The sequence below is a fragment of the Gopherus flavomarginatus genome, chromosome 4, assembly GCF_025201925.1.
Source record: "Gopherus flavomarginatus isolate rGopFla2 chromosome 4, rGopFla2.mat.asm, whole genome shotgun sequence".
NCBI lineage: Eukaryota > Metazoa > Chordata > Testudines > Testudinidae > Gopherus > Gopherus flavomarginatus.
In genome coordinates this window covers 21,242,675-21,257,452 of record NC_066620.1, presented here as the reverse complement: position 1 = coordinate 21,257,452, position 14,778 = coordinate 21,242,675, and the positions used below count along the sequence as shown (strand labels likewise).

General features: G+C 41.6%; 1 protein-coding gene across 1 annotated transcript in view; it reads left to right on the top strand.

Annotated features, from left to right (window-relative positions):
* Positions 1 to 14,778, top strand: part of REL (REL proto-oncogene, NF-kB subunit) — a 46,524-nt gene that overhangs the window by 18,359 nt on the left and 13,387 nt on the right. The window contains exon 5 of the mRNA XM_050952135.1: positions 10,737 to 10,877. Coding sequence (XP_050808092.1) covers positions 10,737 to 10,877 — 141 coding nt within the window. The remainder of the gene's footprint in view (positions 1 to 10,736; positions 10,878 to 14,778) is intronic.

Below are 14,778 nucleotides of genomic sequence, written 5' to 3'. Positions count from 1 at the left end.
GCTGCTAGGACTGTTTTACACTAAGGCTTACTACAGTCACTGAATAAGCACAAGACCTCTTTTTAGCTCACGAGAGAATCTTTAAGCAGGAACTTTCAGAACATTATGTGAAGTGCAGAACAGCAGAAGTCTCTGCAATAGATATCTAAGATATTTAAAGGAATTATGTCCTTAAAAAACAAGAAGGAATCAGCCTAAATTCTAAAACTGAAGAATTCACTCCATGAAAACCTACCAGTTTGTTTAACACTGGTAAACCCACTAAGAAAAGAGACACACTGGTCACCCAATTACATTTGCTTGAGGAATCCCTTCATTCCTTCACCATCACCACTCCCATGCATACTTTCCTCCCTGTTTAATCTTACTTTTGCTTAAAGTGAAAGCGTTGTAAATTATTTTGAAGTTGGGGGCGGGGGAAAGTTAGTATAAAAAATTGGAAGCATAAAAGTTTTGTTGCTAAAGGAGACACTACGTGGCTAAATTGAAGCTTCGAAAGAGATCTAGCTTAGCTTCATTTGACAGCTGCTGGATAAATTCCTTTGGAGATGGTTCTTCAGTTCCAGTTTTTAGGTTAGATTGAAAACAGGAAGAGAAGCTTGTCTAAAGACAAAATTGTCTACATAGAGTAGGACATTGTGACTCAGGCATTCTCATTTCCATTCTGATTCTGCCACTGACTTGTGTGTGACCTCATAGCTTTTCTGGGCCTCAGTTTCCTCATCTGTAAAATGCTTCCCTACCCTTTGAAGTGCTTTAATATGTGTGGAGGAGAGACAGACTTAGTAATTGCTATTAATTTTAGTTTTTACTGGTTAGTTGGCTTCCTAGATGCTTTTATGATGATTGGCACTACATAAAATCATGAGAGTGTAGTTACTGTAGTGAAATCCCATCGATAGTATATAGGGCCAAATTCTGCCTTCAGAAAGGCGAAGTATCTCTCTTCAAAGGGGTCACTTGTGACTTAACTTCATGTAGCCCTGTAGGGATGTAAAATCCTCACTTCACCCCTTGCACACAATGCAGGACCTACATAGGCATGTGGGGAGAGCAGGGACTGCATGCCAGATAATTTGCTCTTGCAAGTGAGGCTCAGGGAGTAGCTGGAGCCATCTGTTCCCCCATTTTGCACAAGTCTGGAGGTGAGGGGTGGAGTAAGTGGAATCTGGTAGTGAGCAGATGCAATGTAACGCTCAGCCCCTGCTCTAAAGGGATTTTGGAGAAGTTTCTTTGAGATGCAGTCTTTTGGGAGCTGCTCCCAAGGCAGTGCATCTACATGCAATCGCTTACACAGGGCTGAGTAAACACTGAGTGTAGCCCTAAATCTGTATGGCCACATACATGAGCAGTCAGAATGAACCCATAGTTATTAGTGGGAATGTTTGTGACCTAGTGAGTGAAGTACATTTTTTTTTGATCATTAGGGCAGTAGTTATAGTTGTATTTGTTAAAGGGGTAGAGGCTTAATTCGGCTCTGCAACATGTGCACACAACATGTCCTTTGGTAAATTAAGCTGGTATTCTTAACATAGCCCTTCTGCACACTTTGCATTTCATAAAATCAGCACAAGGCCTTTTGGCAGCTTGGCACTTCTGCCTCAGAAGTTTCCATGCATGTTAAGGTTAGATGCTGAGTTGCCTGCCCATCCGTTCTAGACTGGGTGGCCTCCACAAATCAACTTGATGATGTTGCTTGGGGTAGGAGGGAGGAGTTTGATATTAATCAGGTATGGTGACATCTAACAAGCTGCACCTGCCTCATCTATACTTCTTTTCAATATTCCAAATAACCGTTCACTTTCCCTATGCAATCTCTTCATGAGAGAACTTCAGGCTTTAATCCCAAAATAATTTCACCTGGTAGCGTATTGGTCCTTCTGGCAGCTTTAGGCCATGTCTACGCTACTACTTATGTTCACAAAACGTATGTCGCTCATTGATGTGAAAAAAGCACACACCTGAGCAACATAAGTTTAGCTGGCAAAAGTGCTGGTGTGGACAGTGCTATGTCAGTGGGAGAGCTTCTCCTGACAACATAGCTACTGCCCCTCCTTGAGGTGATTTTATTACGTTAATGGGAGAGCTGTCACCCATTAGCAGAGAGGGGCTACATGAGCGATCTTACAGCGCTGCAGCTGCATCAGTAAAGCTGTACCACTGTAAACTCACTAGTGTAGACATGGCCAAAGTGTGTCAGTAAAAAAGAGAGGTCTTGATATTACCAGTGGGTTGGTTCAATTTTATGCCAGGAACCTGGAATTGCAGTGATGAATCAGGCCCAGAATTTTTGCAGATTAATGTTACAGAAGCAAAAAAAATGAGCTCTCCAGAGATGCATAACCCTTGGGAGCACATTTCTAGTGAGAGAGAACATTCCTTTCTGTCTGCTTATCTTGACCCCATCACCGTAGTATCTGGGCATCTCACCCAAGTTAGTGGATTTATCCTAGCAAGACCCTTGCAAGGTAGCAAAGCATTATTCTCCATTTAAGGATGGGGACTGAGACATAGAAGGACGCGTGGTGGAATTTTCAAAAGAACATCCCAGTGTAATAAAACAGATTTACCAAAGGTCATCCATGGAGCCTTGCAGCAGACCCAGGTCCCCTAAGTCCTCCCAGGCCAGGCCTGGTCTTCACTACAAAGTTTTGCCAGCATAGCATGGTCAGTCAGGGGTATAAAAAACATATCCCCAGTCTGCATAGTTCTGTCAGCAAAAGCCTCAGTGTAGATGCACTGTGCTGACAAGATCTTCTGTCAGTGTAGCTAATGTTTGTGGAGGGATGTTGTTACCATGCTGACAGAAAAACTCCTTCTGTCAATTTACGCTCTCCATTGGGTCCTCTGCCAGTTTAGCTGTACCAACAGAGCATTTGTAGTGTAGACAAGGCCTTAGGGTATGTCCACACTTTAAGCTGGAAGTGTAACTTTGGCTTCAGGAGACGTATTCCCACTAGCTCTGAATTAGCTCACTAAAAATAGAGCAGCTCTCGCTGCAGGATGGGCTATTTGCCCTGATTATGTACCTATCCGAGACCACAGGCACGTACTCAAGGTGGCTTGTCCTTCCTGCCACTGCGACTATACTCTGAGCTAGCATGCTGAAAATAATCAGACCATTTTCCTCGCCGTTGTTGGCAGAGAAGCTCCTTGGGGATAACTGTGCTGCTCTCATCTGTTTAGAGCTTTCCCTTCATCACCCAACTACTTACCTGCAGGAAATTATTCCCTATTCCATAGATCCTGATTTTTGGATGGTCAAGCAGAAGGCAGTAGCCAGGAGTGCTATTTTTCATCTATGCTTGGCAAAGAAATTGCAGTTGTTCCCTTCAGAAGCAGACATTGCCACAGGGATCCATGCCTGTGGATCACCTCCAGACTGGGGTACTGCAGTGTGCTCTACCCTGGGGCTACATCTGAAGACCACCCAGAAACTTGAGTTCATACAGAGTGCAGCTGCCCACTTAGGGCCTCTCAAACACTAGACTTCTTTTATGTCAAGTTTATTGATGGGCAGTTAATTTGAGGTAATTGATTGCCAAATAATTTGAGGTAGTTAACGTATTTGTAAAAGCCCCCAGATATTTCTTTCAATCGCAAACATTTTAAGTTTATCTTAAGGGCTAGTCTACACTTAAAACACTACAGCGGCACAGCAACACAGTGTGTAGTAACAGGAGGGGTTCTCACATCAGCATAGCTAATCCACCTCCCCAAGAGACGGTCACTAGGTCAATGGAAGAATTCTAGTGCTGTCTACACCAGCGGATAGTTCAACTTAACTAAATTGCTCAGGAGTGTGGATTTTTCACACCCCTGAGCAACATAGCTGGGTCAACTTAACTTTTGAATATAGATCTGGATTTAATCTGATCACATTGTTGTATTTGGTTTTCCCCAGCCCCACAAATTACCAGTGTTTCGGATTGGATTTTAAAGAGCGCTCAGCATTGGTTTAACTGCACTGGTCTAATGTTTGACTTCAGCGGGAGCAGAGTTAGTCCACTGCCAAATGTTTTTGGAAATGGTGCCCTCAAAGATGGGGAGCTATTGCAGCATATAGATTTGAAATAGTGATTTGTAAATGTTCTCTTAAGATCTGTTACTTTTTAATAGTCCACCTACTACCTCTTCAAGCTGAGCGATCCATAATCCTATTTACTCTTTCCAGGTAGCATAATTTTCCACCTTTCTTTCTTTTAAAAAGGGACAGACATTTGGAGGAACTAGTTGTCACTGAAGCTTCACTACAGAGGTGGAATTTAGGGCTCCTTGCTGAAGTCAATGGCTTTGGAACTTTTCGGAGTTATAACTCCTTGTTAGTCTCCACCCTAGCTGCATGGATGCAGAAGTGGAGAGCTATTACAGGTTTTATTATTTTTGACACATATAAATAAGAATCTCTTTCCAGCAGTTGTATCAGAGTATCTCTTGAAACAGTGGTAAGTAGCACTGAAGTGACAAATTAATAGAAAAATCATTTATTAATGAGTGTAGCCTCTTTCATGTAACAGATTGATTTTAAACAGCTAACCATTTTCAGTGTTGCTGACTCCCACAATTTTATTGCAAGTCTCAGGATAGTTGATGTCCTTTTTTAAAATCCCCAGTGCCAGGAGTAAAGTGATAGGTGAGAATCTTTCTTTTATTTAAAAACGTAAGGTACATTTCTAGCTCTCATGATTGTAGACAAAAGTTTGACCCTAAACCCAGAAAGCAGATGATAAAAACCTTCACATTTACTATTTTTGAAATCTGATGATATTTAAGACAATCCCAAGATTTATTGAAAACTTGGGGTTAGTAATGCAGCATTTTTTTCAAATTTATTCATTTAAAATTAAAAGTTGAATAGCCTTTTTTTTTTTTTTTTGGTAGATTGTGAGCTGTTCTTGGTGAGAATTTGAATAGCATTGACTGACTGGTTTTGATTGTGTTTGTGTATATAGGTCACATGACTTTTTTTGTTCTATGATTACATGAGTAATTCTGACAATCAAGTTTCTGATGCACATAACTGCATTTTATGAATTCAAAATATGTTTTCCATCAATATTCTTAAAGTTACTTAAAATTCACTGTTTTCACAATCATTCCTTCATGTACATCTGTGTGTTGGAATAGTCACAGAAGGTAAACTCCGAAGAGGTGTGAACTCAGCTGCAGTGAGATCAGGTTTTAATTAGAATGGACAGTCACAGGAAATTTGTTATGATGTTGGGCCAGGCCTAGCTGTAAAGCTGCTTTGCTTGGTTCCTATGATGAGAATAAGGTGTGGTGCCATTTACAAACAGTGAGTTTAAAAGTAAGAAGTTGTTGAACTGAAGCCAAGAAATCGGGCACGTTCTTTTATAAATATAAAGTTGTGCAGAAGCTTTTCTTACCATATCTGTGCTCATCAAACCCCAACATGCAATCCGTCCTCTGCTTTTTGAGTACTTCATCTGTGTACTCCTATTGACTACTTCAATGGGACTATTTGTGTGAGGCTCACACAATGAGATTAGATTTTTTTTATCCTCTCGGCTACATATTAGAATGTTCAGATATTTGGGATGGATCCTCAGCTGGATTCTTTCAACACTGAAGTCACTGTAGCTACAGCAAACGACACCAGCTGAGGATCTGGCTTTTCATGTAGAATGAGTTACTGTCATTTTTGTTTTATTTTTAAGTAGTCTTTACTTAGAGCTTGACCCTGCCTCTATTGAAGTCAACAACAAAACTCAGATTGACTTCAGTGGGAGCAGGATGAGATTCTTAATTCCCACTCAGGTCAAAAATAAGGATTTGTTTTCTTTGAGGTTGTAATCTGTCCTCAACGGGTGAATGCTATTCCTGTTGACATTAACAAGAGCTGTGTGTTTTTATGAAAAGGTGGCATTTGGCCTATATATTTGGGTTTTTTTTAATATCACAAGATGGAGTTAAAGCAAAAAAAGAGAACATGATTGCTGCATTATATTCTGTTCATCTAGTAAGAAGTGAAATTTAAAAATAGACAAGAGGAATCGGTCTTAACTGAACACTTCCTCATTCAAATGGCCAATTTTTTTTAAATGTTAAACTACTTTTAAGAATATGGGAAACACAACACTGATGTCTCCAGTAAAAACTGTTCTTCAAATGGATTTCATATTTTGGCAATATTAGTCCATTGTACCCTTTCTGTATTTCACGGTAATGAACAGCTTGGTCAAGTGGACTGATTAGGAAGCAGTGAAAATTTGAAAGCTCATTTATATGTTGGGAAGATACATTATTTGAACCTTACTATTAGCATATAAATTCCCACATAATCTAATACATTTTTGGAACTCTGGAGTTGCTTTAGGCGCTAATCTTGCAACTTCTTGTGCATGGGCAGACTGCTGCACCTGTGCAAACCACAGTGCATGATCGGAGCCTTAGTTTGTAGTAAAGGCCGCTGATCCGCAGCTGTGGATTCCAGCTTTGAGGTGGTACGGTATCAGAAACCAGATCCAGTTTGTCATGCCTGGCTCCACATATCTGTAATGAGCTAAACCACAGCAGATCCCAAGGCTGTCAAGTCCACGGAGAGAGGTTTGTAGTCTGGATAAAGTTTGCTGCCACCTTTTAGTTTAATAATTTATGATCCAGGAGCTCTCGAATGAGCCTGGGAAGCCCTCATCATCAGGGTTTGGGTTATCACCAAAGGCTAGTGCTGAAACGCCAACTTCAGTCCCTGAACCTGAATGGTACTGAGATGTTATTGCTTGAATTTTTGGAGAGTGGATGAGATACCAGAGACATTGGGACAGCTAGTATGCCATTCCCTAAGACTCAGTGAAGAGGGGAAAAACTGCTTTGGAGGACAGGGTCAAAATTCAAAATGATCTGGACAAATTGGAGAAATGGTCTGAGGTAAACCGGATGAAGTTCAATAAAGACAAATGCAAAGTGCTCCACTTAGGAAGGAACAATCAGTTTCACACATACAGAATGGGAAGAGACTGTCTAGGAAGGAATATGGCAGAAAGAGATCTAGGGGTCATAGTGGACCACAAGCTAAATATGAGTCAACAGTGTGATACTGTTGCAGAAAAAGCAAACGTGATTCTGGGATGCATTAACAGGTGTGTTGTAAACAAGACACGAGAAGTCATTCTTCCGCTTTACTCTGCACTGGTTAGGCCTCAACTGGAGTATTGTGTCCAGTTCTGGGCACTGCATTTCAAGAAAGATGTGGAGAAATTGGAGAGGGTCCAGAGAAGAGCAACAAGAATGATTAAAGGTCTTGAGAACATGACCTATGAAGGAAGGCTGAAAGAATTGGGTTTATTTAGTTTGGAAAAGAGAAGACTGAGAGGGGACATGATAGCAGTTGTCAGGTATCTAAAAGGGTGTCATCAGGAGGAGGGAGAAAACTTGTTCACCTTAGCCTCTAATGATAGAACAAGAAGCAATGGGCTTAAACTGCAGCAAGGAAGATTTAGGTTGGACATTAGGAAAAAGTTCCTAACTGTACGGTTAGTTAAATACTGGAATAAATTGCCTAGGGAGGTTGTGGAATTTCCATCTCTGGAGATATTTAAGAGTAGGTTAGATAAATGTCTGTCAGGGATGGTCTAGACAGTATTTGGTGCTGCCATGAGGGCAGGGGACTGGACTTGATGACCTGTCGAGGTCCCTTCCAGTCCTAGAGTCTATGAATCTATGAAATTAAACATTTATATCAGCCAAGCAACGTCAAAAGGATGAGTGGACTTCATCTGTTAGGCCTGAGCTAGGTTGAGCAGCCACCTGTCCAATTAGAGAAAGGAGTTTGGGCTCAGATCTCATCTTTGCAACATATTGAACCATCCTAGTAGGAAACTGTCTTCAGGCCCAATTCTAGCAGCAGAAACAAACCAGTAGTCATTCCCTCACATCTTTGTTGCTGTTGTATTTCTACCAGAGCTTGCTGCAGAGAGCAAACCAGTGTAAAAAGGTCTGGATAAGCCTACAGGCACCACACACTGCTCTCCAAGAGCCATACCAGTGTAGAGGAGAGACCATGAGCGTTGTTGCAAGGAGGCTCTGCCCCACTGCAGATTCTATGGAGTGCACAAGTTTGGCATTGCCTTTCCCTGTAGATCTGAGCTCTGCAGGGCAGGGGGGCTATGCTTTCTGCCCCATCCAGAGCCCACAAATATCTTCCATGAAGATAGCATTTGTCAGAAATTCTACAAGGTGCACCTTCGAGTCATAGAATCATACAATATCAGGGTTGGAAGGGACCTTAGAAGGTCATCTAGTCTAACCCCCTGCTCAAAGCAGGACCAATCCCCAACTAAATCATCCCAGCCAGGGCTTTGTCAAGCCTGACCTTAAAAACCGCTAAGGAAGGAGATTCTACCACCTCCCTAGGTAACCCATTCCAGTACTTCACCACCCTCCTTGTGAAAAAGTTTTTCCTAATATCCAACCTAAACCACCTCCACTGCAACTTGAGACCATTACTCCTTGTTCTGTCATCTGCCACCACTGAGAACAGTCTAGATCCATCCTCTTTGGAACCCCTTTTCAGGTAATTGAAAGCAGCTATCAAATCCCCCCTCACTCTTCTCTTCTGCAGACTAAATAATTCCAGAAGAGGATCTGCCCAGGTGATGCCAGGTTTGGATCCAAAATTTTTAAAGCTGTAAAGGGGCTGATTTTTAACTTTCAACTCCTGGTGCATTTATAGATAAATATCCCATGTTTAAAATGAAAAGATCAAATTTATTTTTAAAACTGAGATCTGGAGGGACTGAGATATTCAAATAACAATTGCAAATGAAAAATGCAGAGGAACCCCTTTTGAATTTGCTGCATGTACTATTTCAATAATACCAAAATGAAGAAAAAAAATGTCACCAGAGTGGGTGGTGTCACCTCCTACTCTTTGTGGGGGCGGACACCAAAACGCAAGTGTTTGACGTTTATCAGTACAGTGTGGTCACTGGGGTTTTTTTTGTTTTTTGTTTTGGTCCAGGCATGTTTCAAGCTTCACTCTTGACATCCTCAGTACTAAGGTGGTAATGAAATTTGTAGGTGGCTTTTGGAGGATGGGTGAACTGGAAGAATTATTATGGTCTGCTGATACTGCAGGCGTTTGGTTTGTGATTCTTTTGAATGGCTAAATGAGACCATAAAACTGTTATCAGGCTAACAATAGGTTTGGAAGAGAGAAAAGCTTCTTTAAATAGCTCTTTAACTGGACCTCCCATTCTAATAAGTGAAATCAGATTATCTTTTCTGTGGTGTCATTTAAAAAAACTCAGCAGATAATTTAATTCGAGACTTGAAAAGAGAATATCGTCAAATTCAGATAACTCTTTTTTCTGGCATCAGATTTTTACAGTAAACTAACAATAGATGAGGTATTTAATCATAAATATCTGAAGTAGGATATGTCCCAGTATGAGATTTTGAAAATTAAAATGATGTAGAAGGCTGGACAAAACTAAAATGCTAGGCATGGGTTATATAATGTCTCAGTTTACACTGGGGAAAAGTATATGAGTAAAAATCCCTACAGGGATTTACTTGTTGTGTCACCTAAATGTACCATTATGTGATACCAGTAGTTGCTATTCCCAAAGATACGGAACTGACACAAATCAGCAGAAATACATCTTCTTTTTTCAGTTAAAATATGGTTTCCAATAATTGTACCTATCACTGGAGGCAGGGAGGTTTGGTTTTGTTTTTTTAATAACAAGAGGTATTAACAGGCATCTTTAGAGCCAAATCTTGTTATTTGTAGTTAGAGGCACACCGGGAATGGGTCAAGAGCAGAGATGGTGCCCTGAAGCATTGTGGGCACAGACTGCTGTTTTGGTGATCTTTTTTTCCTCTGGATTTTTCGTTTCTTTTCTTTTCACATCCTAAGAAGAAAATAACCTAACATTGTGCAGAATCCCCTAGCATTGTCTATTGGCAAGCCGTTGGGACCCAAGGCCTCCTACACATTAGAAGAATTGTGCTAAGGCAAAATTGTCTATGTTCTCATCTTAACTACGCATGGAGTTGGTGGGGGAGAAGAGAGAAAATGGAGGCATTGAGAGAGAGAGAGAGAGAATAGGGAGAGATCTGGAAAAGAGAGGGAGAAACAAGATAGGGAAACTCTAAGGCGGAGAAGGACTTGAGGGAAAACTTGGAGAGAATGAATAAAGACTTTGAAGGGGAGAACTAGGAGAGGTTGTGGGGAGGGAATGAACAACCGCAGGTGAGACAATGGCAATTGTCCCCACTGCAGACACCTCACAAACAGGGGAGCCCCCAAAAGGTTGGGAACCATTATTTTGGGATGCGTTGCATTGCCTTGAGCATTTGCTGGCTAAACAATTGGGTCTATACATTGGCTGCCTCCTGTTCAGAGTGCATTGTGGTGGGGGAAGACAGGCTCCATCCCTAGTGCTTGCTTGCTGTCCTCACGGGCAGCTGCTGAGGGGCAGCCACAGTTTGGCCCATCACATTTAATCCAAGAGGCAGCTTGGATGAATAACACACTTTCATTGCAGCAGCCTTGGGATTTGTAACTGAAGGAGTAAGGGTTAGAGGCTACTGTTCCACATGCAAAGGATTGATACATACAGCTCCTGCGGGAGTTAGTGAGTGTCACAGGTGAATCCTCCATGCATTGGTGGCATTGTTGCTTCTGCCAGCAGAGATTCACCCCAATTTCTTTGTGTGATTGCTCCCTCTGTGTGATAACTCTTACTCTGCCATCTCTCTCCATCTTGCAGTGCCCGAAGAACAGCTGCTCAATGTTGATGAGTATGACCTCAATGTCGTGAGACTCTGCTTTCAGGTGTTCCTCCCTGATGAACATGGCAATTGTACGATACCAATTCCTCCTGTCATCTCCAACCCTATTTATGATAACCGTGAGTATCCCACCTGGACTTTTAAGTGATAACTTTTCCCTTGTATTTGGGTCAGGCCATCTTCCCAGCCATTTGCCTCTCAGCTCTCCAGCTCTGTTATGCTATCCAATGCAAACACAGGGCCAAAGATCCTAGCACTAGCTTTGAGTCCTACTGCTTAGAGCCAAGGCCAGAATATGGACTGTAGATTGTGTATATACTTGTTGGATATCAAATGGGTGGGAGTGGTGTGTTGACATTGGGTAGTAGGAGGTGCAGTATCTGTCTCAGTCATACTACTCGTTAGATCCTTTCACAGCCCTTGGTTATGTATTGCAGCAGTAACCACAGGAAACCCAGTTTCCAATAGGCAAGGCGTTTAAAATATTTTGTAGTGATAAAGATTGCTGAGGAAGGCCCCAGCTTGGACTTAGCTGTCATAAAACTCGATCTGTGCTCCAAGAACCTGACCCAAAGCCTATTGAAATAATTGGGGAATCTTTCTGTTGACTTCTTTGGGGCTTTGGATCAGGCCCAGTGTGTGAAATTCACCCATGCAGAGAGTTAGCATAAAGCTCTAAACCACTTATGTCCCATCAACCCTTATTTTGAGGGCCTGGGCCAGAACCTGAGCTGGTATAAGTTGGTGTAGTTTCACTGCCTTCAGTGGAGTGATGCCAGTTTAGAGCCGGGTCTGCCCTGTAAGTGGTGCATAGGTCTTGTGCTGACTCACTGTCCAGGATGGAATTTTACCACAAACAAATATCTGTTTTGCAAAGGATTAACTTTTTCAGAGGATTTGTAGTGACTTCACTACACTTTAATGGGATCGTCTGAAAAAAGAGGATGAAATATGTGATGTATATATTTATATCCTGTCTTTGCAGAATAGCCTTTAAGAATTGTTGAAGAATTTGGAAATTATTTTTGTCATCTTTCTGATAAGACATTTCTGTGCCAAGCTTTGTAGGTCATGAGACCGATTATTTTAGCAGAAGTCACTGATTTTAAAAAAGTGCATTTATGCAGTTGATGAGGAGAGTTATGCTATGAATTGCCATAACCATTATGGAAGTATTCTGTTCTAAGCAGCGTTTTTGTTATTTTTATCTACTTTTAAAACATGCTATAAATCTCTTACTTCTGCCAAATGAAATGCTACACAATGTTTTATTCAGGGACTTTATAGCAGAGCTGGTGCTTTGCCATAATAGGTGAGGCTGAGATGAAATTAACAGCTAAAAGCAAGGTGTCTCAGCTACCATTTAGAAATATGCTAGGTCATAACTACAAGTGCCTTTCAGTTGACGTCAGTCTCTGCTAAGCTTTGGTTTTAGCACGGTGTGTGTGTGGGTGATTTTGTTTTGCACTAGGGTGTTTGGAGTCCTCCATTGTAGCGTAGAGGTACTGTAAATAAAACATGATGCATAACGTCAGCCACAAGTCAGTAGAATTGCTGTGACATCTCGTTTTAGGAATGGTGGCTTCAGATCTGCGTTCCTCAAAAAAACTGAATTTGTTGACCTTTTCAAACTAGTTCTGCTATATAGAATTAAGAAAGGTCAGGTTTTGACCTTTGTTAAAAATATGTGTAGTGCGTATGCACTCTCTCTCATAGAATATTATGAAGTGACGAAAATTATGCAATTGAATACATGCAATAAACAGCCACTTTGTTCAGGTAACACAAATTTTCCTCCTACTGAACGGTGACTCTCAGTATATTCTCATGTTTTATAGACAGAAGATCTGAGTAGAGTTTGTATTGCTAGTGACTTTAGGATACCTACATTACTCACCCAGAGCTTTTGCAATTCTGCTCAAACAAGTAGCAATAAAAATATTTATAGTTCTTTCTGCATATATTTTGTTCTGCCCACATGCATTCAGTATAATAATTTGTCTTCACTTTTTGTCATTTCTAGTCTCCACCAACTTACTCATTTTTGAAATATATGAATTTAATGTGGAAGCAAATGGGTATCGACGGAGCTGGAGACAGTGTCAGTTTATAAAATAGATAGTGCAGGTGGCACTGTCTATAGCTAAGATGGCTCCTGTTTTCAGTTGCTTGTAACTTTGCCAAACTTTAATTGCTTAGGCTGAAATTTCCCATGTTCGGTGTCTACCTCAGGCTGACACTTTTGGGAAGTTTCTGCGAAAATGGTTCAGCCATTTCTGAGAATGAGATCAGGGAGAAATATGGTTTTTTGGTGTATGTTTAAAAAAACCATTCTGACAGCCATTTTATTGAGAGCCTAGGAGGGGCCAGGGGCAGGGGCGGGAGAGCAAAAAGTGGGATAGAATGTCTATAACCACTGGAGAATACTCCTCTGCTGAGCCTGGAACTGAACCCAGGATTCCTGAGTCTTAACAGTCCTTTGCTGTCATCAAATAGTTGTGAAACAGACTGGCAGAGTGAGTCTCATCTGCCTCTAGTGACTGGAACAAATAGAAAATAACAAGTTATTCTTAGCTCAAGTGGCAGTGGTCTGTACTGTAGATCTGAACGCTGATGTCCAGTGCTGGTGGTCAGTATGGTTCTACGTGATGGAATTTCTGTTCTTTCTATTTGCATTTTAAAAAATTTAGGAAATTACATCCCAGAAAACTATGTTAAAAGGACATGCATGTTGGGTGTCTACCTCAGGCTGACACTTTTGGGAAGTTTCTGCGAAAATGGTTCAGCCATTTCTGAGAATGAGATCAGGGAGAAATATGGTTTTTTGGTGTATGTTTAAAAAAACCATTCTGACAGCCATTTTATTGAGAGCCTAGGAGGGGCCAGGGGCAGGCGCGGGAGAGCAAAAAGTGGGATAGAATGTGTATAACCACTGGAGAATACTCCTCTGCTGAGCCTGGAACTGAACCCAGGATGCAACCATGCAACATGCCCATGCAACCTTAATTCATCCTCTTGTGTGTATGCATTATGATACAGTCCTTACTTACTTGATCACATACTAGTTTTTCCACAGGATCCCTGATTCATTGAGTGATAGAGCTAAAAGCAATGTGTCTTGGCTCAGTGAATGAATCAGGCTTGTGTAGTGAAGGAGGCCCTTTGTAGGATACCTGCCTTGTTGGGGAAAGTGTGAAGTGAATGAGACCGGAAAGGGACAGTTACCTGTTCCGTAACTGGTGTTCTTCGAAATGTGTTGCTCAGGTGTATTCCGCAGTAGGAGTGCGTGCTCGCCACGTGCATCGGTGCCAGAAGTTTTTCCCTTAGCAGTACCCGTAGTCGGGGAGCACCGCTGCGACCCCTAGAGTGGTGCCTTTTATATTGTGCTATAAGGAGAGCTGTGCATTCCCCATGCCCTCAGTTCCTTCTTGCTAGACAACTCTGACAGAGGGGAAGGAAGGCGGGGTGTGGAATACACCTGAGCAACACATCTCGAAGAACACCAGTTACGGAACAGGTAACTGTCCTTTTTTCTTCCAGTGATTGCTCATGTGTATTCCACAGTAGGTGACTCCAAGCTATATTTCAGGGGTAGGGAACCTATGGCACATGTGCCGAAGGCGGCACCCAAGATGATTTTTAGTGGCACTCAGACTGCCCAGGTCCTGGCCACCGGTCCGGGGGCTCTGCATTTTAATTTAATTTTAAATGAAGCTGCTTAAACATTTTGAAACCTTATTTACTTTACCTACAACAATAGTTTAGTTATATATTATAGACTTATAGAAAGAGATCTTCTAAAAAGGTTAAAATGTATTACCGGCACGCGAAACCTTAAATTAGAGTGACTAAATGAAGACTCGGCACACCACTTTTGAAAGGTTGCCGACCCCTGCTATATCTGATGGAGGTGGGTAGGAGTTTAAGGGTTTCCAGGACGGAGTACCGCCCTACCAAACCTGGCATCATCTTGTGTGTGTTAGACGATTGCATAGTGCGATGAAAAGGTGTGGACACAGG